At 42.6% G+C, this 24,338-nt stretch overlaps 1 protein-coding gene across 3 annotated transcripts; it reads right to left on the bottom strand.

Moving 5' to 3' along the window:
• Positions 1-603: 603 nt before the first annotated feature.
• On the bottom strand, positions 604-24,135 carry PER3 (period circadian regulator 3). 3 transcript variants are annotated; one of them, XM_074925169.1, is made up of 21 exons: positions 23,698-24,135; positions 22,341-22,492; positions 21,642-21,757; positions 20,546-20,747; positions 19,456-19,504; positions 17,584-17,726; positions 17,132-17,210; positions 16,309-16,415; positions 15,920-16,076; positions 14,866-14,971; positions 14,341-14,466; positions 13,461-13,587; positions 12,246-12,390; positions 11,480-11,607; positions 10,861-11,046; positions 9,968-10,216; positions 8,735-9,465; positions 7,484-7,661; positions 6,732-6,912; positions 5,954-6,104; positions 604-4,454 (listed from the first exon to the last, which is right to left on the bottom strand). In XM_074925169.1, the coding sequence occupies exons 1-21, from the start codon at positions 23,979-23,981 to the stop codon at positions 4,353-4,355; spliced, it is 3,699 nt and encodes a 1,232-aa protein (XP_074781270.1). In that variant the 5' UTR covers positions 23,982-24,135; the 3' UTR covers positions 604-4,352. The 3 variants fall into 3 exon arrangements, with proteins under 3 accessions (XP_074781270.1, XP_074781271.1, XP_074781269.1); XM_074925170.1 differs by having other exon boundaries at positions 6,732-6,909; positions 9,968-10,219; XM_074925168.1 differs by having other exon boundaries at positions 9,968-10,219.
• Between the last annotated feature and the right edge of the window lie 203 nt (positions 24,136-24,338).

Below are 24,338 nucleotides of genomic sequence, written 5' to 3' on the forward strand. Positions count from 1 at the left end.
TAGTAAGATGCTACATCTTTTGTTCTGTACCTTGTACTCCCTGTAGTGACTCTGCCTTTCTCCTGCAGGCTTCTTTAAGCACTGTTGACCACACTTCTCTCTAAAGTCCCTTAAAGCTGAGAAAGATGAGCAAATTGTTTCTGCACTTAGTGAAGAACTTTATTGCTTTATGAGACACCCCTGTGAATTAAGCCTATGAACCGTTTCTTTGTACTTCCTCTAGGACACAACTTTTAGCACAGTGGGGCCAAAGTGCTCCCAGGTGTTTATTATTTACTTTTTCTAACAAAATCTGCACAGACAAAAGCTTTAAATCCTGCAGGCCAACAGTTTACACATCCAAACATAACCCTTTACATTCAAAAGGTACATGCCCTTCCTTGTGAGATGCAATTAGAAAGGAAGTCACACCCCCTGCAGTGGGCAAAGTAGAGTGAGAAAAAAACCCACCACAAAACAGGATGAATGGCCACTACATGACCATTTTCACTGTACTCACAACCTCCGTGCCTATGTACAATCAGAAAAATGTCATTAATATTTTGCTAAAAGTTTATTTTCTAGAAATTACCAACTGCAAAAGTAAACAAACACTTGAAACAGTTCTCTGCAGCATATTTTTGTTTATAAAAACAGAAGCTCCTTTAAAGTATACAGTTAAAATCACAATTGTAAATTCAACCACAGCTGAATATAATTTCAATATAATATCTCTATCAACTGATGTAAAAATTAATTCGGTTGTGATTTAAAAGTCGATTCAGCTGGAAGATAAACTTACCAATACATTACTCATCCAGTGAATATTTATCGCACACTGTAAAAATACACAAGGGTCCCTCCTGTTCATAGCAATGCCATAAAAATATCTGCACATTAACTCATCTTTTAAAAACATAATTCTGTATTTATGAATACAACAAAAAAAATTGCCAGTGAAATCCACCAAGGGTTTCCAAACTGCTGACACCCCCACAGGGGGCAGTAACTGCATCACTATTGTACTTGCTTGTTTTCCCCTTGATCTCCAGAAAAGTGACCTTCCAAGCAGCTCTGAACCGTCTGCCACATTTTCATTATGCCAGGCAAAACAAAGTCACATAAACAAAACAGCACATGCAAATCTGCCTGCAATATTTACTACATTGGTCTTTCAGACCATAACTGGATCTCACTTCAACTACTCCAGCAAACTACAAAGACTGAAAATTAATGTATGCTGAAGTAAAAACTTACAGAATCTAGGTCCTTCCCAAAAGGCTTGATAAGGCATTGGATTGCAAGATGTTGTGGTTCTAGGGGGGTAAAGAGTAGCTTGGGAAACTGTTTTTTGTCCTAAACCTGGTCTTACAGCCAAGGCTGTTTGCGGTTTTGGGCAAATAATTTAGCTTCACTGTCACACAGAGCACCGATTCACCTCTTCATTCCCCCATGCCATAATTTTTTTCCATAACCCAGGACTAGTGTAGCCCCAGACAAGGACTCTTGCACCTAAGATTTAGCCAGGATTACAAACTTTGAATTCAAACTCCTAGGCACACGTCCCTTCATTATATATGGTCAGAGGGTCGGGTGTTCACAGCACTACAAAAGCTGTCGAGGATTTCTGTTGCCTAATGAACCTGCTGGGCACAAATTCATAGCAGGAGGTGGTACAAGAAGGGTTAACATCTCCAAACAAGAAACACATTAAGTTTCTACGTCAGAATCTTGACCACTTTCAGCAAAGACAGCACAGGATACAGTGAGTGAAGATCCCCAACTTACACTCCTGGATTTGCTATGAACTGGGGGTCTGCATCGGTGCAAGTCCTTTGTGTCTCTGCCTCTTTTTATACAACTGGGATAATGATAGTCATCTTTCTGACATGTTTCCAGACCTATGGATGAAAAGCATTATTCAAGTGTTAGGTACGTATTGTCATTCTAACCGAAGTCCCACTGTTTTAGAAAATGGATGACATGTATGTCTGCTAAAACATGGCAAACCACCTCATCTTCATGCTCAGGAAATCACCAGTGGAAATAATATACAGCAAGAGAGTTGATTATCTAAACGTTCCCTCTGGCTTGCACTTTCAAACTATTTTGAAGGAGACAGCCATCCGTACCTGGAGTATTCAAATTAATCTATTTCTGTAAGCCTCAAAATACATCCGTCATTTTAATTTAAGCACAGCTAACTGAATGGATTCTACTGCATTGGCCTAATTTGACATTTAAGTTATTTAAGAAGCTTCCCAATTAAGGAAAGAACCTATACACAAAGCATCTTATTACATGTTTTTAGAGCAAATATTTTAGCAATGTGGTTATAAAGCAAAGTACCATAATTGGTAAGTGCAGGGAAAAGACTAGGAAACGTATAAGATATTGCCCACATTTTCCTACTTGAGTATATAACTCGATATACATAAACACCTATCAAAGTCTTTTATTTTAAGAAGTGTTTCAAGTTCTAAGACATTAAGTACTGAGGATGTGTGGACCACCGCTGATTTGCAACGCGAGAAAAAACAAGTTCAAGCTGAAAAAACTGAAAGACAAATAAAGAAATGCAGTTTAAGAATAAATAAAAGCAATAGGTATAAACAGAGAAGGCAAGCATACCATAAAAAAAAAAAAGCAAAAGAACACTGCCTGAGTCAAATTAGCCCTGAAAACTTAAAATTCTGTAAAAATATCTTTCCTTGAAAAAAGCTGTAATGACAAAGATTGTCACTGAATTTATTTTAAAAAGAAAAATCTTTAGATAAATACAGTTTTTCTTCAACGATCTGCAGATCACAGTATTTTTAACTTAACAACTTGAAGCTTACTAGTAAATGAAACTGAAGAAGTACAAAACTTTCACACAGCAGAAGAGTTACACAGGATAAAAGGGTGAATACCGTGTTACATTCTAAAACTCTTTGTTGAGAAGGCTAAGGTGATTTCCACATGGAAAAATCTGTTTACATCCAGCTTTTAGTAAACTAAAGGGAAATGAGACAAAATCTGCTAGGTTTTAGTGAAGCATGTCCTGTTTGAAGAGCACTTGGAGACATTCTGCTTTAGACTAGAAGTATTAACACGAGAACAAGTCCTTTTACATACTGAAAGAGAAAGTAGTTACCACTTTCTGAACAACAAACTCACACTATGCACAAACTCATTTTTCGTCCATGGATTTCAATGTGACAGAGACTCCTTTATAAAGAAAGAGGTTAAAACTTATAAGATAAGTTTTATAACTTATAAGAAAAGAAATAATGAATATGTGGTTTGATGTCCAAGTTCGGCTTCACAACACGTGACTTTTCAAGAAAGCAGAAGAAATTAAGCATAATTAAACAATCCTTTTGTTTCTGGCATTACCACAACAAAAACAAAACATGGAAACGACTTAAAATTTCCTGTTTGCCATGTCTGGATTCAACTTTACCCACTCTAACACAACACCAAAGACACGAATGCACCTGCCAGAGCGCTAGCTACATCGTATAGGAGATGGTATGTAGCTACCTGAATTGATAACTAGGCTACAGTGCCTCGATAAAGAAGGTTTTTCAGGTCTTTTATTAAAAAGCAGATCCTGTATAAGGAAATTACTCCTGAATTGTTACTTCTATGTTTTTGATCGCTATTTTAAATTTAATCTCCAGTGGATTTGCAAACCAGTTACCCTCAATTACTTTTAAACACCTGTTTTGAGGAACACAGCTGGTTTTGCTTCTTTTCAATTCAGTTTATTTTTTTGATGGGCACAAGCTGGTGAAAGGCATTCTGATGTAGAATAATTTGTCCAGTTTTCAGCTGCTTATTAAAAAGCCTTTTGGATTCTCAAACCAGCTACAGTGATTTCAGAGCCTCAGAGTATTAGGATCTTCAGTTCAGACCTTTAAACATTGAGCAAACAAGAAGAGCACTCTGTTGTAGCTTGGTTTCAATGCTGGCTTCAGCCACCTTACTTGGAGAGTAAACACGCCCAGATCTGTTCGGTCCATCACTGCAGATTCTTAACCACGGCATCTTTTCAGACTCTCCAAGTTCAAACCAACAAATAAAACCCAAGTCCAAAAAACCTTTGTATTTTGCTCATCATTGAGCAATCAAAAGTTAGAAACATAACCCACTCTGCGTCAAGTCTGTGAGGTCAGGAAGGGAAAGAGCCTCCCAGCAAAAAATTCAAAGCAAAAATCTTCAAAGTCCTGCCAGGAGTGGTGGGCTAATGGAGGAGGGTTTAATCTCACATGTGGAACTGCTCATGTTGGGAAGAGACAGACAGATTCACCACTAGTATGTAGCAAGGGCAGAGAAAAAGAGAATGGGAATCGCACCAAGCAGTTTTCCTGATGCAAGTGCTGATGTCTTCAGCGTTGTAGGAGCAGAGGCGATTTTCCCTTTGTTTCCATATTGTCATCAGCCTTTGTAGCCTCACAACTTGCTTGCCTGATGTCACATGTAACACAGCCCTTTAAAAAGGAAGAAGAACATTTCTCTTTTTTATATTTCAGGGTCAAATCCCAATAGCATGATCTATTGCAATCTCTTGAAACCTCTCACCAATGGGCCGAAATCTCTCTAAAAGCAGAGATTATACAGTTATCTTATTTTCAGAAGCAGGTACTTGCACTTCCAACTTATCTTGTCTCAGAAATGAATTCTTTGGTTAGTGGAACATACAGTTTTAGCTTTGAGATAAAAAGGCACGTGACTTCCTTGAATGTGAAGGCTTTACCTTTCAGCTTTATAAGCAAGCTGCTCATTAAGGATTTGGACTGCAGACTGAACAGCGACAACAGCAACCAACAAAAAAGGCTGAAATGCCCAAGATTGACAGACCAGATTTTTTCTTGTTCTTGAGAAATAGTATGATATTAAAATAAAATATTAAAATAGAAATCCTGCCTTTGTTTCTACTGTCAGAAGTCTGGCTGCAAAATGACCATCTATATTAGAAACATGACCTACAAGTTAGGAGCAGGTTTAGCACCTCAGATAGTAAATATTTATGTTTGCATACCAATCATATCACAACATTTGACATGATGCAAACATTCAACAGAATTTTGCTATCTGAATCAAACACATTGTCCTAGCCACAACAGGACACAAGAGATTTTTATCAAGGTATTAGGAAAACAGAGACTAATTTTCTGGTCTTATTTCAGAGGCAACAGAGATTTCTCAATTTTTCTGCTCTAAGAATAAGTACCACAGCTCAGAATGCCACATTCTGAAAATCCTAGCACAGGGAGCACGCAGTGCTGTTTGAGTACGTGAATGCAGCCCACCTGGCCTTGAAATTTTCTGTATAGCTCAGCACTGGAACTCTAGATCTTTGTGGGACTAGTTCTGCCTTGCTCTTTTATTTTCTGTAGCACCTGGGAGCACTTTAAACTTGGCATACGAACACATACTAACAGAAATCAGAGGTAGTTTATCAGAGTATCCAAGAGTTATACCAGATAAAATAGTCAGGCACGATACCAAAATTCTTAAGAATTCACCTACAAAAAACTAACTATCTTTGTTTTTCTCACTGTATGTCTGAACCCCCTCTGATTATGAGCATTTTTCAGCTTGCTGAACACACTTGCTCTGATCTTCACTAATGTCCGAGGGTTGCATGCTCTTCTATCATAGCAACAATCAACTTTATAAGAAATAGAGCAAAAGACCCACTACCAACAGAAAGAACATCACTAGGCATGGACCCTACGTGCGAGTGTGACACTATTCCCATTCATCCAACAGTGTGACTGCAGGAGCTTTGCTACAGGTGGCTCCTACAGAGAATTGGCGTATGTTGCAAAAAAATAAATGGAAGGACCCGTATCTTGGCATTTGTCATCTGGCTAGTGCACTTGAGCTCATCTCCTTGTATCTACAGGCAGCCCAGCAGTGCCCTCAGCACTGCAGGATGGTGCTGGCCACACAGGGCCCTGCCCCGGCTCTCTCCGCTCCCCACCTGGGTGCCGATCTGCAGCGGGACAGTCCGAGTCCGGATCCACGAGTGCACCTCTGCCAGCTCCTTCTTCTGCCCGTCCGTGAAACAAGGCTGCTGCTTCCGCATGACTGCCAGCTTCTCCAGATCCTCCTTTAAAACCTCCTCTTTAATTCTGCAGGTAACAAGACACCCGTGAACACAGCTGCCTGGATGAAGCCAGGCAGGCACTGATCGCCCCCCGCGAGCCCCTTCACCAGTGTCTGCGGCTGCCCTCCAGACAGCACCAGGCACCACGAGGTGATGATGCCCAGTTACACCTTGTTTGCTTTGCAGGGCTTCTTTCAATACTGATCTAACTGCCAGGGCTTTTGTTGGGTTTGTTGGAGTTTTTTGGGTGTTGAGTGTAGGGTTTCTTTCGGTTTGTTTTACTGTTTTGTGTTTGTTTTGTTTTAAATGTGGAATCTCTTTATAAATTATGTATTAGTTAATTACAAGCAAATTGCAGATAACAGAGTATTTTTACCCCTTTATGCATTCAAAGTACAGGGCAATAACCAATCCCATTAACACTTCAGCAAAAAGGTTCCATGTTACTATATTTTAACTGATGGGGGAAATGGTGAGGAAAAAAAAAAAAAGACAAAAGGAAATAACCAGGGCCAAAAATGCATAAACAGTAAATTAATACACCTCCTTGGAGTTTACTGGTACGTGCACTATTTCCACAGTCTCATTTTTAATTCTACAGTTCTATGCACAATTACAAACTACATGTCAGAAAATGTTGATGTTTTCCAACCTGTTTGGCATTTGGTAAGTCATTAGAACTTGCTCGGATGTGTGATCCATCATCACCCAGGCTGACTCATGTTTGGATTTATGAGCTGTCCCTTTTTCTTCTGCTTCCTGATTCTTCTCTTCTTTGGAAGCTTCAGGAGAATCATTACTGGCAAAATGCTTGCTGCTTTTCCCACTAGCTGCTGAGAATTACCATAAAAGAAAAAATGAATGCAGATGCCTGAGAAATCCTAGTAGCTCAGCACAAAAAGAGAACACCAGTGTATTCTTGCAAGCTAGTTCTGCAATATGAACACAGCTACTCCGAGGTGACTGCTCTAGCAAGGGACTACTCCCTATTGAGAATTCACAGATAAAGTTCATTCTGTTAAGTTACTCAAGATCTCCAAAGCTCTGTTCACTCTTCTCACAATTATTTGGCTCGGATTCTTTGCTTCTGTTTCAAGAGGCCCTGCTCTAGGCAGATTCACCTTTACCCAAATAAGATCCAAGCCAGTATCTAATGCGGACAAAAGTGATAATGAGCAAAATGAAAGAGTAACTTACAGATTAAAGGAATGGCTTTTTAGATTCCCATTTCCAACCACAGTGACGGAAACAAACTTGGCTTCAAACACCGAAAGCTGATGAAAAGTAAAGGCTACAGATCCTTTTCCTGGGATTTCCTATTCCCATTACAGTATCTTGTTATGAACTACCAACACTTCAGCAAACCGTGTTAGCACCAAACCTCCAGATCTCGAACTTCCCTACCTGTGCCACAACCAGAAGTGTCATTGGAGCCAGAGCCTAAAGACTCGGGTGAGGCTGATCCAGTGCCTGGGGCCGCTGAGCCTGAACCTGACCGGGAGCCCTCGTACAGCGAGCGGTCGGCAAATTCACCAGAAGCACAACGGTTAGCACTGTTACCACTGTCTTCTGGATCGTTGTCCTGGAGACAAAAATCAAAACAAACACATCCATGGAAGTTACACCTAAGACTGAAAAAGGAAGTTCATGCATTTACTGAATTTGTCCCACATTGACTCAGTTCTCAGTTCAATAGGTTTGGAGTTTCTAGCTCTGAAGGTGAACGGCGGTCTAGGACTCGTGGTAACGCTCTTCATGGGTGACATCAACAAGCACCCGGACTCATTTAAGGTTCTGCTGCAGATTCTTCCCCACTGTACCAAGATATTGCACCGCTGCAACGTTAATACGTTCCGTTGGCAGGAGGAGGAGTCAGGTCCCTTCACGCCCTGCCAGATGCAAGAAGCAGCCACACAGGCCCAGCAATGGGCGCTCCAGGGACAGGGAGCGGCTCTTCCCGGCTCAGCGTGTGGAGCGCACTGCCTTGGCCGCGCAGGCACACCAGATCCCCTTCCAGGACCCTACCCTGCAGTTTCAGCTGAGCCAGCCTTTCCAGCCCAATCTGCACTCAGGAGCCAACATTTTTTTCCTTGCCTGCAGAGCTCAGATTCCTGCCTCTGAGTTTACCACAGAAGTTGGAGAGGCCTTTCCATGCCCCTGTATGGACACTGACCCTCACAGGATCCCTGTTCTTCATTCATTAGCTGCATCCCTGGGAGACAGAGGCAGTAATTAGACATGTATCTTCCCTTTGATTCTCCACAGAGACTGTGGGACGGGATCAAAAAGGATGCGAACTGTGCAGCACTAACCAAGTTCCACATGCATAAAAGCCCCAAACACAAAATACTGGCCATCAATTTAATTGAAAAGGTTGCTGCCAAAATGCTGAACAAAAGTGGCCCGTGGCAGCCTAGACCCGATCTCACATTTCTGACATTTTCCAGGTGCCAATGCTGTATGGTTACAAGTTCCCACCGACAGAAGCATAAACAGCTTTTTCTGCCTCCTGTGCTATTTGTGCCCTGCCGTCTGCATAGCACAGCCACCAGAAAAAGCAGCTAACAAACTCTGGTGACCCTGAAACACCCATCAGCATCACTGGTCTGGGCGGCTGCACGTTCCTCCTCTGCATTACAAATTCACGTTACTTACACCTCCAGCTGCCGCACGTGCTTTAACATCAGCACTAACGGAAAGCTCCATCGGTTTTGGCAGTTCTTCCTGAAGCAAATTCAGCTGAAGTGGGGAGCTGCTCCGTGAGCTGCTGGGCAGCAGGGCCGGGCCACGCTGGCCCTCTCGCTGGTCCACAGATGCGGCCGCAGAGGCTGGAAAGGGCTGGCCCCCAGCGCGCGGTGCTACCGGAGATGGAGCAGGGGCAGGGGCCGGCGGTAGCGTCGTGCATGAGTACGAAGAGGGGGGATAAACATACTGGGGGCTAGGAAGAAAGACATACTGAGGCATCTGAGCATACATGGGGAAACTCTGAAAAAATACAGCCATAAGTGTGCCTATGTTTGGGGGATAAAGTGCTGGGCATGACTGTGCTTCACAGCATAGCTGGGACGATGACATGGACTCGGGTTTTAATGAGTGAAGGGCAAACTCCTCTCCTGCAGAAGAGGCTGGAAAACTTGATAGTGGATCTGAATGGACAGGAAATCCCACGGGAGGAAGGACGTTCACACTGGAGGAGCTCAGATAGGACACTTCTGAGGGAGAGAATGACTGTTTCTGCATTTTTCTCTTCTCGCATGGAAGACTATTTCTATTTTTACTAGAAGAGTGGCTATCTGAGGACTGTCTCTGAGGCTTCTGACGCTTGAATTTTCCACGTTTGCCTTTTTTACAGCTGGCTGGGCTCATCTGCTTTGAAGGGGAATCTCCTAAGGAGGAAGAAAAACACAGTCACTGAAATGACAGATCGAGGGGAAAAAAAAACAAGGAGAGAGAAAACAGAAAAACATCCAGATAATTGAGTGTGGCTTATTCAGAGAGCTGGCTTTTCTCTGGATAATTCTTTCACACACTACAGTGATGGATTTGCTGACATATCTACAATATTTTCCTTCACGTCATCAATTTTCTTTTTGATCATTTTGGTTTATCCCAACCAGAGCTTTTACATTCCCTCAAAGGGAGGCAATAAACTACTTGGGATTTGCAGGGTTTATTGCAATAATTATCTGCTTTGTGAAAAGTCTAAAAGAGCAATATCTAAGACAGAACAGACCACTGTGTGGGCAATGCTGTTGTCAAGCCATGGCATTTCAAAGGGACTATTCTGTTTGTAGCCATAGTAAGATATTAGTTAAATCACACAAAGGAGAACCAGAATCCACTGCTAGGTCATCTAATAGGTCTTTATTTCTCAAAGCTGCTGCCTACCTTGGCCACAGGAATGTCCGTTGTTACTTCTGCTCCCCTGCTGAAGGTAAGTCCTAAATGGAGAGAGCAAGATCCTCTGGCGGAACTTGTCAACGTAGTTCTGTTCCTCCTTTTGAGTGTGGGCTGACAACGTCTCTTTTGTCAGCCCAACTGGCTTTAAGTCCTCAGGCACCACAGCGAGACACTGAGCATTCACAGGAGGCAGCTCAATTTGTTCACTTCCAGCAGTAGTATCCTCCATTGTAGTCACTTCTTTGAAGAGGGAAGAAAATAAATCACTCTTTGCTCTGGCCTTCTGGTGTCAACTCCCACAACACCCAGAAGGTCAAACACAAAACAACCTCATCTGAGCTACCGAGCAGATACAGGCTGCAGAGGTGGGGGGAGAAAACACCCTTTACACTCAAATATAGTTATATTAACATCAACTGAGCAAATTACTTTTCATGGTCTGTAAAAGTTCAAATTCACTTTGAAGTTACAGAGGTGCTTCTTTCTTATTTAACTGCTATTGTACGAGGAAAATACTTGGTTTTATGCTTCTTTCTGCATTAAAATGAAGTAACACTGGCCCATTAGTAATTTTTATTTTAATCCTCAATGGCTAAAAAAAGCACATTGTTGTTTTTAGATATACACATGATGAAGTTAAACGGGAAAGGAAACAGTGCACTCTCTTAAAACTAGGTTTTATTAAAATACTGTAAAAATTTCCAGGCTCAAGTTTTCTTCACAGTGTCCCTAGAAGTACCTTAATTATATTCCAGAGTTCATATTCATGAGAACATATCTCAAATGGACAAAACTTTCTCATGGTGTAGTTCAGTCTGGAAACATTGTGTAAATTTAAAAATCAGTGAGCCAAGCCAGTGTTTTGTGCGTGTGAACAGTACCTGATTCAGGGCGTGGGACGTGCACTATAGTGCTGCTGTAGCTGCACTGGCTGGTGACAGACACCACGCTTGGAGCCTTGCTGGACAGGGCCAGCTCTGCCAGGGGAGCTCCCACCACGCCTGCGGTGGTCCGGCCGGGCAGCGTCTCTTCCCCATCAGCAGGTACCAGAGCCTGGGAATCAGCTCCTGAAACCACAGCGGTATCTACTGATACAAAGTTTCTACATGGGATTTCGTTCCGAGCACTATGCTCCCAATTCATCAAGCCTGGCCGGTTCAGACACAAGCAGTACCTATGCAGACTATTAAATACATCCTATATACAGACAAATGTAACATGCAATGCCAGTGTGATGTCAGCACACACTAAACATGCATAAAGCGAGTGAGCAAGAGAAGGTTCATTTAACTACAACAAACAATAGTCCTTTTGATGCATTCTACATTCAGAAACTTAATATTGTAGTTTATGCTTAACTGTGAGATCTAGGCAATGTAAGAAAATATTTACCACGTAACCAAACTATCTGTGCTGTCAGTGTGACAGCAATTTAAGAGGTGGACATAAGCCTTGGAAATCAGTGGTTGTGATTCGACTGTCAAGTGTACTTCATGTTACCTTCCAACGCCTCCACTTCCTGCTGATTTTGCTGGACTTGCTTGTCATCTTCTGAAGATGATGACGATGTATTTGCAGAAGATTTACATTTCCTTTTCAATGCTGGAATACTGCAGCTCTCTAAATATCTGAAATAAAAGCATATCACAGGAAGCTCTCCCTACGTTGTGTTTTTTCTCCACTTGGAAAGACAAACACTTCAACAATCCAAACTGGAGATCCAGGGGTTGTTAATTAGTATTTTAAATTCACTGCAGGAAGCTCTGGACACTGCAGGAAGCCCTGGTTTCCAAGGAGTATTTTAAATAAAAATCTATCAATTACTCTTTAAAAAAAGGAAAAAAGAAAAAAAAAAGAAAAATTATTATGTTAACCACTGGGTTAAAAAATACCAACATTTTATAAATTATATCAACTTTCTGTTTTATACAGATGTTCTCGAAGTGCATATTGAGAAGACATTGGCATTTTATGCCCATGGAAATTCTCTTAAACCCCTGTTGCACCAATGGTGGAACTATCAGTAGACAAATGTCAATAGTTGCAAACAGAATCTTAGGCCCTAAATTCTTCATCATTGTGTAACTCAGATTAACCGAGCATTGGGATGAATTGCCCAAGAGGCAGAAAACTTCACAAACAATCCCAAATTTATCTTGCAACTCAAAACCCAGACAGTTTAGACCAATGCACACTGCTTGGATATTTACATTCCACCAATTAATCTTAAACTTGTATCACTCAAAATCACTTCACAGTTTATTACCTGATGATACTATCAACACAATTGATCTGCTGATAGGAAGGAACATGTGGAGTCTTCTTTGAATCATCATAAAACACATTGCTTGGTTCTTCCGCGCTGTCGCTTCTCAATGTCTGAAGAAAACAGGAAGCAGTGGGCCTCTTCCCTAGAAAAGAAGAAATCCTCAAAGACTTCACTCAGAGGTATCCAACCATGACCCCTGCCAAGACACACATATATGCGCTGGGATACATATATATTATACAGGGATATATGGCCTATGACAGCACAGCTCCCATTACTAAGTTATTCTGCATTTTCATCCCAATTCCCATGCTCCGAGGCAGAAGAGGGAGCAGGGAAAAGAATGCCTAAAAAGAAAAAAAAAAAACCCACAACACCTTAAACATTCACTCAGAACAACTAGTAAACACAATGAAAACAGCATCGAAAAAAGTATTCTATTTAAATTGTAAACAAAGCTGCAATTAATACTACTCTTCTCTCAACTTACAGATCACAGAATCCAACCTGTTATTTAACAGTCACTTACAGCGTTTTATAGCACAGATACACTGGTCAGAGCAGCATCCACATTCACAGTGCAGGCCTCTCGTCAACAAGACTAGGAGTTAATTCTAACTTTCGTAGAGAGTATCACAGTGCAAAATGTTTTAATAGAGTTCCTATGATATCTGAGGAAGCACCCAGTTTTCTCCACCTATTTGTGCTGGGTACTAACTGCAAATAATGTGCATTAGCATAATATTAAGGTACACTGTCAGTAACTAAACCACTACTTCGGTGGGAAGTGGGGCAGCGTTTTCCAACCTGTGGATTGTTTCTGAGAGTCTACATAAAGCAGCTGAGGGAAGCTTCCGTAGTACTTATACTTGCTAAAGCAAGTCTGTGTGCTCACTAGAGAATGTTAAAAGAAAAAGTCTATCAACCTACAAAGAGACAGAGAAGTTTCTCCATATTTCAGGGAACAGTTAAAAAGTTATTGCATCTGCTGAGGGCTTTTTTGGGGTGGGCTTTAGTTTTTTTGGTTTGGTTGGTTTTGATTGGTTTTTGGTTAGGTTTTTTTTTTTTAACAAAACAAAGCAATTCCCACATTTAAGCCACACTCAAGTGCTACCTGAAGCTCTTCAGTGTCAGAACACCAGCTGCCAGCCTCACGGCTGTGGATCTACAGGAGCTCACGTTACCTTAAGGATCATAATCACACTAACTTACCTCCCAGCATTTCTGAGCCCACAGCTTGTTCATGCCCATTCTGTGGCTTGCTCCTTGATGCAATATACAGCTGCTGTCCCAGATTCTTTATTCGGTTGACATCTGCACAAACTTGTTGCAATGTCATCTTGAGATACGTGAAAATGTGAAGTCAGAATAAAATTAATGAAAAGAGGCCATAGGAGACCGTTAAGATGGGCTTGGGTTCTTGTATTCTCCAAACTGAAAGGGAGTAGACTGTCAGCCTGAGCCTGGTATCTATCAGTATTTGTAAGTTTAATGAATTTAATTATCATAGTTAATTTAATTAAATTAACCACGATAAAGCTCAAACAGCCTCAGCATTGGAATGTTTTAATACTGATGCAAGCCTTGAGAGTGGGAATAAGACGATGACTTACCCAGGAGCCTCACAAGCAAATTAGGTAAGTGCAACGCTTGTTTTAGGGCAGCACTGTTCCCACTCTTCTATAGCAGTCTACACTGCACCTCTAGTGCCCTTCTGAAGCAAAACAGAAAATCCCAAGCAAAGAGAAACCCCTTCCCATGCATCAATCCTCCTCCTGGTTGCACGGTTTTTCCACTTTTTCCTCTCCGAGTCCACTGGTTCTTTGAGAAGGCTGATCTTAAGCAATTATTCAATTTACTTTAGTAAACTACCATAGTAGTTACATGCTCATTTTAGTCAGCAAAATTAAGAGCAAAACCCAAAAGCCAGCATTCTATATTTGACCAATTTAAGTAAATTTAGCTTGAACGTAGCTGTACCTTCTCACTTCAGTAAAATTCATGATGAGTAGTGCACATGTACACAGTAGAAGTTTTCATTTTTAAACCCCGATTTTTACTACTCTGCAGACAGTGCCATTTACAGACTTACTGGTTCCTGTACATCCTCTGCACAATTCCCATTGGAGTCACTTGAAGATGCTATGCTGATATAGTGCTCGTAAGAGCCATTGCTTCCAAGGCTTCCATAACCACTGGAAACGTTGCTGTGAACTGGCTGTATGAGTGGAAAAAAAAAGAGTGATTAAAAAAAAAAATCATCCTCTTAGAGAACAAAAGGAAGGGAACAACATACTTTGCAACAGAGAAATTCAAGTAAACAAAGAAAGTCAGTACTGCTCTGGGCTCTACCACTTGCTTAAAGGTGTTTCAGGATGCAGATTTATCTTTCAACATAAAGACTTGGCAAATACGTCAAAATATCTTTTTCTGATCAGGTGAGCTACCCAGAGCCATCTTTTTAATGCTGTCACACAAGCCTGTCTCCACTCAGAACTTTCCTTTAAGACTTTTTAAAAGATCATGCCCAAAGTAGTCTTCTAAACAGACCCAAGTTTCTTTAGCCTCTCATTCAAGAAGGCCAGGCAGTGATTTGAAATTCTTCCATCTTCTTTACCTGCAGAAGCAGCTTGTAAATTTGTCCTTGCAATTCTCTTATCTCTTTCTCAACACTGCTCGTTTCTTTACTTCTTGCAGCAAAGACATCTTCATTCAGAGGGCTTCTGGAGAGAGCCAACAGAATTTCACTATTAATTTTAATTTGATGAAGAAAAGGCAGCTATAAACAGAGTTAGAACAGGTTCTTTTTATCAGCATTATTTTATTTTGACTGCTTTGCTGAGTCAACACAAAAGGATGCCCTGTTCCACTCTCTAGTGGGCTCTAGGGTAGCGGGCAGTGCCTCGGGGGCAGCGCTGCGTGAAGCCCCAGGGAAGTCAGTACACCAGCAGTGACAGGAGTTAAGGCTGACAAACATCTACACGCCTGCCTCCTTCAGGGAGAAGACAACATCACAGCCCATAAAGCCCTGAATAAAAGATCACTTTGAAAAGTCAAAAGGCCATCCCAAAAGGCCATTTCCTAGAAAAGAAATCAGGTAAGAGGAAGGCAGGCAGTCATATGTCCAGATCTCTTGGAAACTATGGAGAAACACCTGAAAAATTAACTTGCACATTTGGTACTAACCGCATTTTTAAAAGAGGCTACCTTGGTAAATACTTAGATTCTGTATCAAGTGAATGATCCAGAAGAAAACAAGCCAGAAGGTGATTTTGGTTACACGTCTGTCAATTAATGGGGTTTTGTTGAAAGTAGTCATGAAACAATGTCAACTAATTATTTGTTAATCTATTTTTTACATTGCTTTTTAGCTTTTACTTAGCTTGTCTAAAACTGATATTTTGATTTAGGTATGTCCACTGTCACAGTACTTGGACATCAACCATGTGCAAAAACATATGCTAAAAAATGTTGGCTTTGCCTTTTACTTCAAAGAAATATACTTATTTTCATACTTAGTAAACAAAACTAATACTGTCCTGAAGGAATGGGCTGCAAGACAGATGCTAGGTAGTTGTCACAAACTGCAGGAGCAATATTACGTCTCTAGTTCAGTACTGAGAGTATTCAGTGAAAAGCTCTTCAACAGATCAATTCTACAAGTGACTTACGTCCGGACTTTGTGTCGGCCAATGATGAACACGACTTTCCTGCTCCAAGGATTCACAAAACTGGACCAGCTGGTATCCAGTATGACATAATCTCCATTTTGAGTACAAAATCTAATAGGTAAGTGTTCAAAAGGGGGTTGTCCAGCAAATTTCAGGACTGAAGAAAAAATAAAATCAAGAAATAAGGTTTGGTTTAGATTATGACACAGAAATGCAAGCACAACCACTAATGACTGGGGTCTTCTGGGTTTTAATTTGCCCTGATCTCAGACTGGTTGCATTAATTAATTAATTTTTGTCTAGACTGTAGATCAGTCACAGGTCAAGCAATGTGATAAGGAAAGAATGTTAAAACCAGGAGCAATTCCTCTTAAAGCAACTGTCCTTACTTTTCTGGTGAACAGCAATCATCAGAGGACGATCTTCTGGGTGCAAATACATCAGTATGGATGTTCCGATTAAATCTTGAGGTAAGTAACCCAGCAAAGGCACTGCTCTGAAACCCAAACACATTATCCCTGATTTTAATATACTTTTGAGTATTTACATGCTTAAACGTTTGCCTGTCAGTGAAGTCCCCATGCACGATCTACAATGGCATGAACTAAGGCTACAGAAAACTTTCCAGCCCATCTAATAATACTCCAGTGCAATGCAGGCACGTAAATACTAACGACAAACATTTCTGTGCCTGAGAGCCAACAGATCTTCAGACTTGCAGGCAGTTTTGTGCTTGTCTATATTCAAAGGGAGAAAAAAAAAAAAAGTGTCTCGAAGAAACGGGTCACAGGCAAAACGTCAGTAAGAAATCTGATATGGATGCTGCAGAGTGTGTTGTCAAACAGTCTTGTGGCTTTGCGGGAGACAGCTTTAGTCTGGCCAAATTTATTTGAGCCAGCTCAGTACCGCTGTATCTCCACACCGTGACCCTCAGAGCTTTGCACTAGGTGGGTTTTCCTCTGTGTTACCACAGGTGCCCCTTGCCCCGGATAACAAAAACCGACTGCAGTTCCATTCAGTGATAAGTCAACAAAGGAGATTATGTCCGTGGAGTTCTAGATGTTTTTCCCTGAGCAGACTAACACAAAACTACTTTGTTTAATTAACTATTGTCAGGTGCACAGTTCAACTACTTTACTTGGGTCTCCATCTCCGTAAGATTTTTTGCTGCCTCTCCATACACACCTCGCAGGTCTTAGATACAAATCTTACCTGTCATCTATGTCAAGAAAAACACATCCAGGGGTGTGAGTGGTGGTGAAGATTCTTTTATCCGTAGGAATTCGAGGAGCTAACAGGAAAGGAAATACTTACTGAAACCAAGTATGCATTAAGACAGAAAACCTAACCGCTAGTTCTGCTCATGATGGAGAGTTATTGGCTCCTGAACTTTTTATTTGTTCACTGCTTTCTGACCAGTAACTCATAGAAACATTACAAATTTGTAGGTGCTACAGACTTCTCTCAGAAATAAGAACAGTGAGGTCAAATGCTTTGCGGCCTTGCAAAGAAGCACAGATGCTATGGGTTCGCAGGCACACACACACAGCCTGTAAGCTATAGGGGTGAGCTATCCAGGCACAAGTTCCAAACAAAGGAAGCAGACTTTCAAAGACTGCATTTTCCTATTGGCTTGTTTTTTTCACTGGAATCTCCTGACTTGCCTTCATATCCAGAGTGAATTTTCTCAGCCAAAGCTAAGCAGCAGCATTCTGCATCCACATGGACAGAAGTACACACATGGACCAAGTACGGGGTGATTCGGAAGGGGTAACAACATGGTTCTTGTTCTTGATCTTTACCACCCCTGAGAAGAAGTAAAAGCAATGAACACACTGGTTTTGAGACTCAGATACTTTATGCCACGGCCGAGAGCCCTGCACAGAGAGGTTATGCTGAGGGCACAGACCCAGATAATCGCAATCTCCCGCAGTCCTATGCACACTCCCCTGCAATCCAAAGCCAACACTTTCAGCAATATTGATCTGGCTCCCCTTAAAACCAAGTAAGTGTTTTGCCTCCAATACCTGCATTCAGAGGCTGTTCTAGAAACGCCATTACTCTGATGGTTAAAGACCGTCTTCTAATTCTCAGCCCAAACGTGTTCACGAGAACCACCCATCCGGTCTTACGCTCTCCTTCAAGTTCAACAGATCTTTTTCTGTTTATTGCCTATTCTGTACCATTTTTAGGAACAAAAATAAAACTAACTGTCTCAAGTTTTGTTTCACTGACCTACATTAATGAGACTCCTGCAGCCTCGGTTCACAAACAGTTGTAGTGCTTTGATTGTACTCCCATGAGAATTTGTCTTCCTCAAACACGTGTGAGCAGTGGCAGCGCACAACATTCTAGATGAGATCTTAACTGGGGCCTTGTAACAACTGCATTAACCACTGCCCGTGTCTACTGCAAATGCTCTTTCACCTCTTAGAACTGCAGTATTTTACCCAGCTCTGACAGAAATAAGTTTTTGAATGTTATCACACTAAAAGTTACTTTCTTATTCCACACTTACTTTTGTAAAATGTTTCTAGAGAGAAGTTAGTGTCATTAAAATTGCTACTGACAATTCTCTCTTTTGGAAAAAAAAAAAAAAAAGGATACAAATGGAAACTGGATATACAAGTTTAACCCATAAAAAAACTTTTCCATACCTAAGCATAGTTTGTGCCTGTGAAAAAAATATTTTTACTCATGAAGCCCACATAAACAAAAGGATTTGATACATAAAGGAAGGAGAAATGTTGTATGAAAATATGAAGAAAAACTATTGCAAAACATTTATGTATCCTACAAAGAGTTCCCCCAACTTAAAATTGGTATCTGGCCTGCTATATTTATTCCAAGGGCCCTTACACAATTCAAGAGACAAAGGTGACTTTAAAACTCGGGCTCTTGAAACGCAAATGAATGAATCAGTGATTGAAAGATGGAACAAGTATTATATCTGCTCAGAAGCAAATGAACAGTTCTTACAGAAATCAAGAGACCATCCGAGTCTGGAACAGAACTGCACTGAAGATTAGAGGCCAATCTCAACTTTTTTTTCTTCTTTCAGCACTAGGATTAGCCAAGCATAAAGCAGCAAACTGCCTCCACAGTGACAGCAGGTGGAATCTCATGATTCAGGTCTCACACCGGGACTCAGGTGACTGAGCTTCTGTTACTGCCTCTGTCACAGGCTCTTAAGCAATCTTAAGCAAAACACCCCTTGTCTCCATGCTTGAACTGTGAAAGGGGGAGCAGCGGTTTTTCACGAGATCATTCTTCTCCTGCACAGCAGTACTGAAGGAAACCGACAGGTCCAAAAATAAAAGCAGTTTACCTTCTATCCCCAGCCAAGTTTAAGCATCACTATGGGAAAGATATTAAAAATGTCCTGCTGGATGCCAACACTGAACACACTAAGCCAATACTGTAGTGGAGTTCCACAACCTCACACTGGTCAGTTGTGACAACAGAACACAGTTTCTGCCCAGTACTGAACCCTCTGCCCAGCCTTCACAGACATAAAACTGTAATAATGTACTTGCCTGATCCTGCAGAAAAAGGATTTCACCTGGGCATATTCATACAGAGAAGCTGATAAGAAGAACACACATTGAAAGTATCAGTTAATATCCTTAAAAAGGTCACACCTATCAGAACTATTTTAAACTCGGCATTCTCCAGACCTTCTGAGCAAGACCCAAGTCTCACAACCTGCTCTTTATTAGCTACTGAATTAGCTGTTCAACAGTCTGCTCCCACCTCAAATGTTATCTCTCTTCTCCAGCCCACTCATTCTTGGAGAAGGCTGACCTGGAACTAAATTCAGAGGAAACACGCATGATCTTAAAAAAAACCCCAACCTTTCCTCAGCGCATCACTATGGAAAGGAAACGTGAAGATTCCTGGCTTTATGAGCCGTGTGCCAAAAACTATACACAGCCAAGAGTTACTTGGGAGGGAGAGGAAAACTCAGTAACAGTTCACAGCAAGAGAGTAACAACTGCACAGGGGTGTCGCTGCTGGGCTGGGCGGGCACATGACTGGATTCCAAGCTGTGGAATCCCTGGCACCTTTGCAGCCCCTGATGCCTCACAGCCTTTGGTAGTGAGGATTTTGGACTTCCTAGCTCTGATGCCAAAACAGTCTCACAGTCTCACAGCCAGGTGGGCAAAAGACAGGGCCTTGACATGCGAGCTACATTTGAATTGCTCACAGATAGCACAGAACTTAAAAGTCACCATCTAGGCACATCCAGCACTAAATAGCAAGTCAGCTTAAAACACGGGTTCAGTGAGCAACATTCACAGCAGGCTGCAAGCAGACCATAAAGACAAAGCACCTAAGCAATCACAAGATGAAAATTAAACAACTTCAAACTCGCAATTAGACCTTTAGTTTATTTTAAAAAGCAGCAGTATTGGGAATGAGTAGGAGGGCACACACCACAATGAGGTATCTGCCTTTCTCACCCTACACTCGCTGCACAGCTACTTGAGTTTTCGAAGTGGAAGGGGAACAAGTGCTGACGATGTATATCCCCAGCATCAGCATTTACCACGGACAACTATTCTAACCCCATTTTGCAAAGACAGAAAGACACATAAAGCATTTTGGAGCACTGCCAAGTCCCACCTGTTTGACGTTCCACGTTCCAGAGCGGCAGGTGGGACTGATCTGTGTGTGTGTAGAACACACTCACATCCTGAGGGACAAGCAGCTCTACAAACCGGGAGGAGTCCAACACTTTCTTCTTACAGTTTAGAATGGATGCTGCCTGCTCAGAAATATGCACTATGTGTCCCGAAAGCAGGGAAAACACAGCCACAAATGTGTCCTGGAAAACAAGCACCGTTAACGGCAATCCTCCTCCCAACACAGGCAACAATACTGTAAGGATAAAAAAATCAAAACAAAAACAACCCCCAAACCAACCAACCAACCCACCCCAAACGACCACACACTGCTACCTAAGACAGAAGTTCAAAAACATGTTCTTAAGTTACTGTCCAACGACGTTGTGCGTGAGCTGCTACAATCTCCAATGCTACAGTAGCTTACTCATGATTTACAAATGCTAATAAAACTGCAATATCAAAACTGAAACAGATCACAGTGATGCTTGCCATTGTTCAGAATGACTGGGTATCATTCCACACACTTCTCCCCGCATTTCAGAGTATTCACCACAACTCCGCAAAAATATTCCGGGAACTTTACAAGTAGAAAGCATTTGCAATATTTGTGATATGGCATCTAACAATACTGAATTTCAAGAAACACTCTTTTCTTTGAAGCAGAGCCAGAAAGCATGACACATACTGCAAATCAAGAAAAAAATAAATCTAGGCGTACAAACAAAAGCAAAGTCCCTCACAACTATGGACTTGATCAGCTTTGAAAACATTCTGCTGTCTGTTTCAAAAGATTACGATGCTGTAAATGAATTCTCAAATAAGATTCTCAAATTGACCTTTGTTCCTTCTGGGAAAAAAAAAAAAAAAAGAAAAGAAGAAAAAAGGTATTTCTTCACTTACTGCTGTTAGGTATTCTGAGTCAGCACAGATTAGAAGCAGTCTTGATCTACCTTTAAAAATGCAAAGGCCTGCCTGGCTAAAACTTGAAAGCTTTTCAATTTTACACATTCTATTTCCACAAAACGATCTAAGGAGTCTAAATAAGGAGTGAAATGACAAGTGATGAACTCCTTGAGAGTGCCTGAATTCCTTACAGTGTTTTTTGGAGTGTGTTCAGATGCAACTGCCACCAACTCCTCTATGCTGTATGTCATCACATCTGGCTGAAACACTCTTCGGTCATTCAGAGCCTGGAAAAAGTCATTGTTTGCTAATTGAAAAAAAGAAGAGAAGCAAAACAAACACAAGGAAGTCAGTAAGGAGACTATTTGGAAAGTAATTCTTACAGCCCTTGTACTTTTGTCATCCTTTTGGTGAAGTCCAAGATGAGATGAGGAAGGTCTGTGTAGCAACAAAGGAAAAAGGAATACTGATAATACTACTGGAATGACTGATCTACATTACAGAAAACAAGCATGAGCAAGGAGAAAGGAGAGAACATGATGGCAAAAAGAACAACTTTAGCTACTCAGTTCTGCTGAAAAACACTGATTATCCAAAAATTTTTCCAAGTGGGAGAAGAATGCTGTTTTTTCAATATACACAGAAAGTTATTAGTAGGCACCTCTAAGCCACAAGACTCTGAAGAAAAGAGAAGGAGCAGGAGGGCATTCCAGTAGAAAAGATAACATGAATATTTAAATAAAGAAAACCCCCAGTGCTTCAGAAAGCCAACTGTTTGCAGAATAACTGGAATGCTTTCATTTGTTCTGATGTTATTTGTTGCCAGACATGTCTCTTCAAACCAAGGGGCTGTAACAGCTTCTACACTTCCAGATTTTTTCCACACATACCTTGGACCTGCTGGACACACTGCAAGGCATAGTTGAGAGCACTGATGGTGCTGGGCTTGCTGGTACTCTTTTTCTCTTCAGGCAAACACCTCTTCATTTCTTGGATCATCCTCATCAGATCTCTGTGAGACTGGCTCCCATTCAGCTGCACACTGTAAAACAGAGGTGAAACTTTACCTCTCCATGTCTGGTACAAGAGATTCTTTTCTGTCAACTAATTAAAACCATTCACTAAATTAACATTTTATGGGCTTGGCTGCAGCGTCACAGAATATCTGGAAATGTCCTAATGCTCATTCACTGTATTTCCTGCTGTATCTTTCTCACTTCTTTGATGCTTAATCTTTTCTCCTCTTCCTCCTTTCCAACTCCAACATGTCACGGATGGCAAAGTCACATCATAACCAATCTGCCTGCTAAGAAGCTTAGCAACTAAAAATAAGCTGATGTTTACTCTGGATCTTCTAAATCTTTCTCGTATTAAAATCATGAATAGATGCTGATTCTTTATGTATATAAGTCTTTCTAGCCTTGAAGTCTGCATCTGATTATAAGCACTTCAGGGAAACGTGAAGTTCTCAAAATACACCCGATGCAAAGATTTCATTCCTCATGTGATTCCTGAGTCTTCTTCATTAGACTTTAACAGAGCCAGTGGCCTAAGCAAAATCAACAAAACTAAGCAAAATTAACAAGCATAATCTCCATCTTCTTACTTCTGCTTATTGCACTGACTGAAAAATAAGCAGTCAGTATCCTCAAACTGCAGATCGACTCTAATCCTACAGGTGAGATACGAACACTTATTTTAAATAACTTTTGCCCATCTGGCACTTTTATTAGCATCGTGCTCTTACTATATAAATCACTAAATAATTTCAAGTATTGCATGTTAACTTTACGTGTCAGTTCAACACTGCAGAAATTGCAGCTCTCAAAAGGCTTTTTTTTTTTTTTTTTTTAATTAAAAAGAAATTTGCACCTCATTGAGTTTCTGAACTTTCAGGGAAAATACTATTTAAGTAATTTCCACTTTACAACTGCTAAGCGCAGTCTTTAAATCTATACAGACGCCCCAAAAGAGTTAATGACACATCCGGATCAGCCCGGGGAAGCTCCGGGGAAGCGGCTGCCGAGGAGCGGCCGCAGCAGCCTCGTGCAGGTGCGGGAGCGCTCCGGGCACCGCGGGCTGCGGCTCAGGGGAGCCTCCGCGGCGCCCCGAGGCGATCGAGCCCCGGGACGAACCCGGGACCGCGGCTGCACCGGGCCCTGGGGCCGGCCCCGCGCTCTGCCGGGGTTACGCACAACGACCCGCGCAACGTCCGGGCGAGCGGCTGGAGCCGCCGCTAGGAGTTACCTGTCGGCTTGGCTCTGCCTCGCGAAACTTCCCGCCGAGCGGCCTCCGGACTCCGGGCTGCAAGAGCCGCTCCTGCTGGGGTTCGGCCCCTCGAACCGCTTCCCGCTGGAGCGGGTTCCCGTCCGCATCGCGCAGCGGGAGCCCGCAGCCCCCCGACGCTCCCGCGCCCGCCTCCCCGGGTCGGCAGGGCCGAACGCCGCCGCCGCCTCTCGCTCGGCGCCGGCCGCCGGTGACCAGCCCGCGCCCTGCTCCGCGCTGCCGCCTCGGGCTTCGCCCGCGTCCATCTGCGCCCCGCGGAGGGCCACGGCGCGGGGGCATCGGCCGCCGCGGCGCGCCCGGACCCTCGACCTCCGGCGCGGGAGCCGGGCCCCGCCGGTTTGCGGGGAAAGCAAACGCCGCCTCACGGGGCCGCGGGGGGACCCGGCCGCACCCGGGGCCGGTGCGGCCCCCCCCCCCCCCCGCGCTGCCCGCCGGCGGGCGCCCCCCTCCCGGCGCCGGGCAGAGACCCCGGCGGCTCCCGGGCGGCCGCCGCCCCCCGCCCCCCGCAGCGGGCCGGCACGGACGCGCCAGCCCCGAGCGCCGCGAGGCGCCGCGCCCCCGCCCCCGCGCGGTTACGTAACAGCGGCCGCACGCGGCGGCCC

This window comes from Athene noctua, chromosome 22, assembly GCF_965140245.1.
Source record: "Athene noctua chromosome 22, bAthNoc1.hap1.1, whole genome shotgun sequence".
NCBI classification, from domain to species: Eukaryota; Metazoa; Chordata; class Aves; order Strigiformes; family Strigidae; genus Athene; species Athene noctua.

Bases quoted from the DNA above. Each gene is read 5' to 3' on its own strand.
- PER3 (XM_074925168.1), bottom strand. From the start codon at position 23,981: ATGGACGCGGGCGAAGCCCGAGGCGGCAGCGCGGAGCAGGGCGCGGGC. The intron at 12,391-13,460 runs GTAAGTTAGTGT...CTTCTTTTCTAG, and splicing joins GGGCTCAGAAATGCTGGGAG to GGAAGAGGCCCACTGCTTCC. The intron at 11,608-12,245 runs GTAATAAACTGT...CTTTTATTTCAG, and splicing joins TGTGTTGATAGTATCATCAG to ATATTTAGAGAGCTGCAGTA.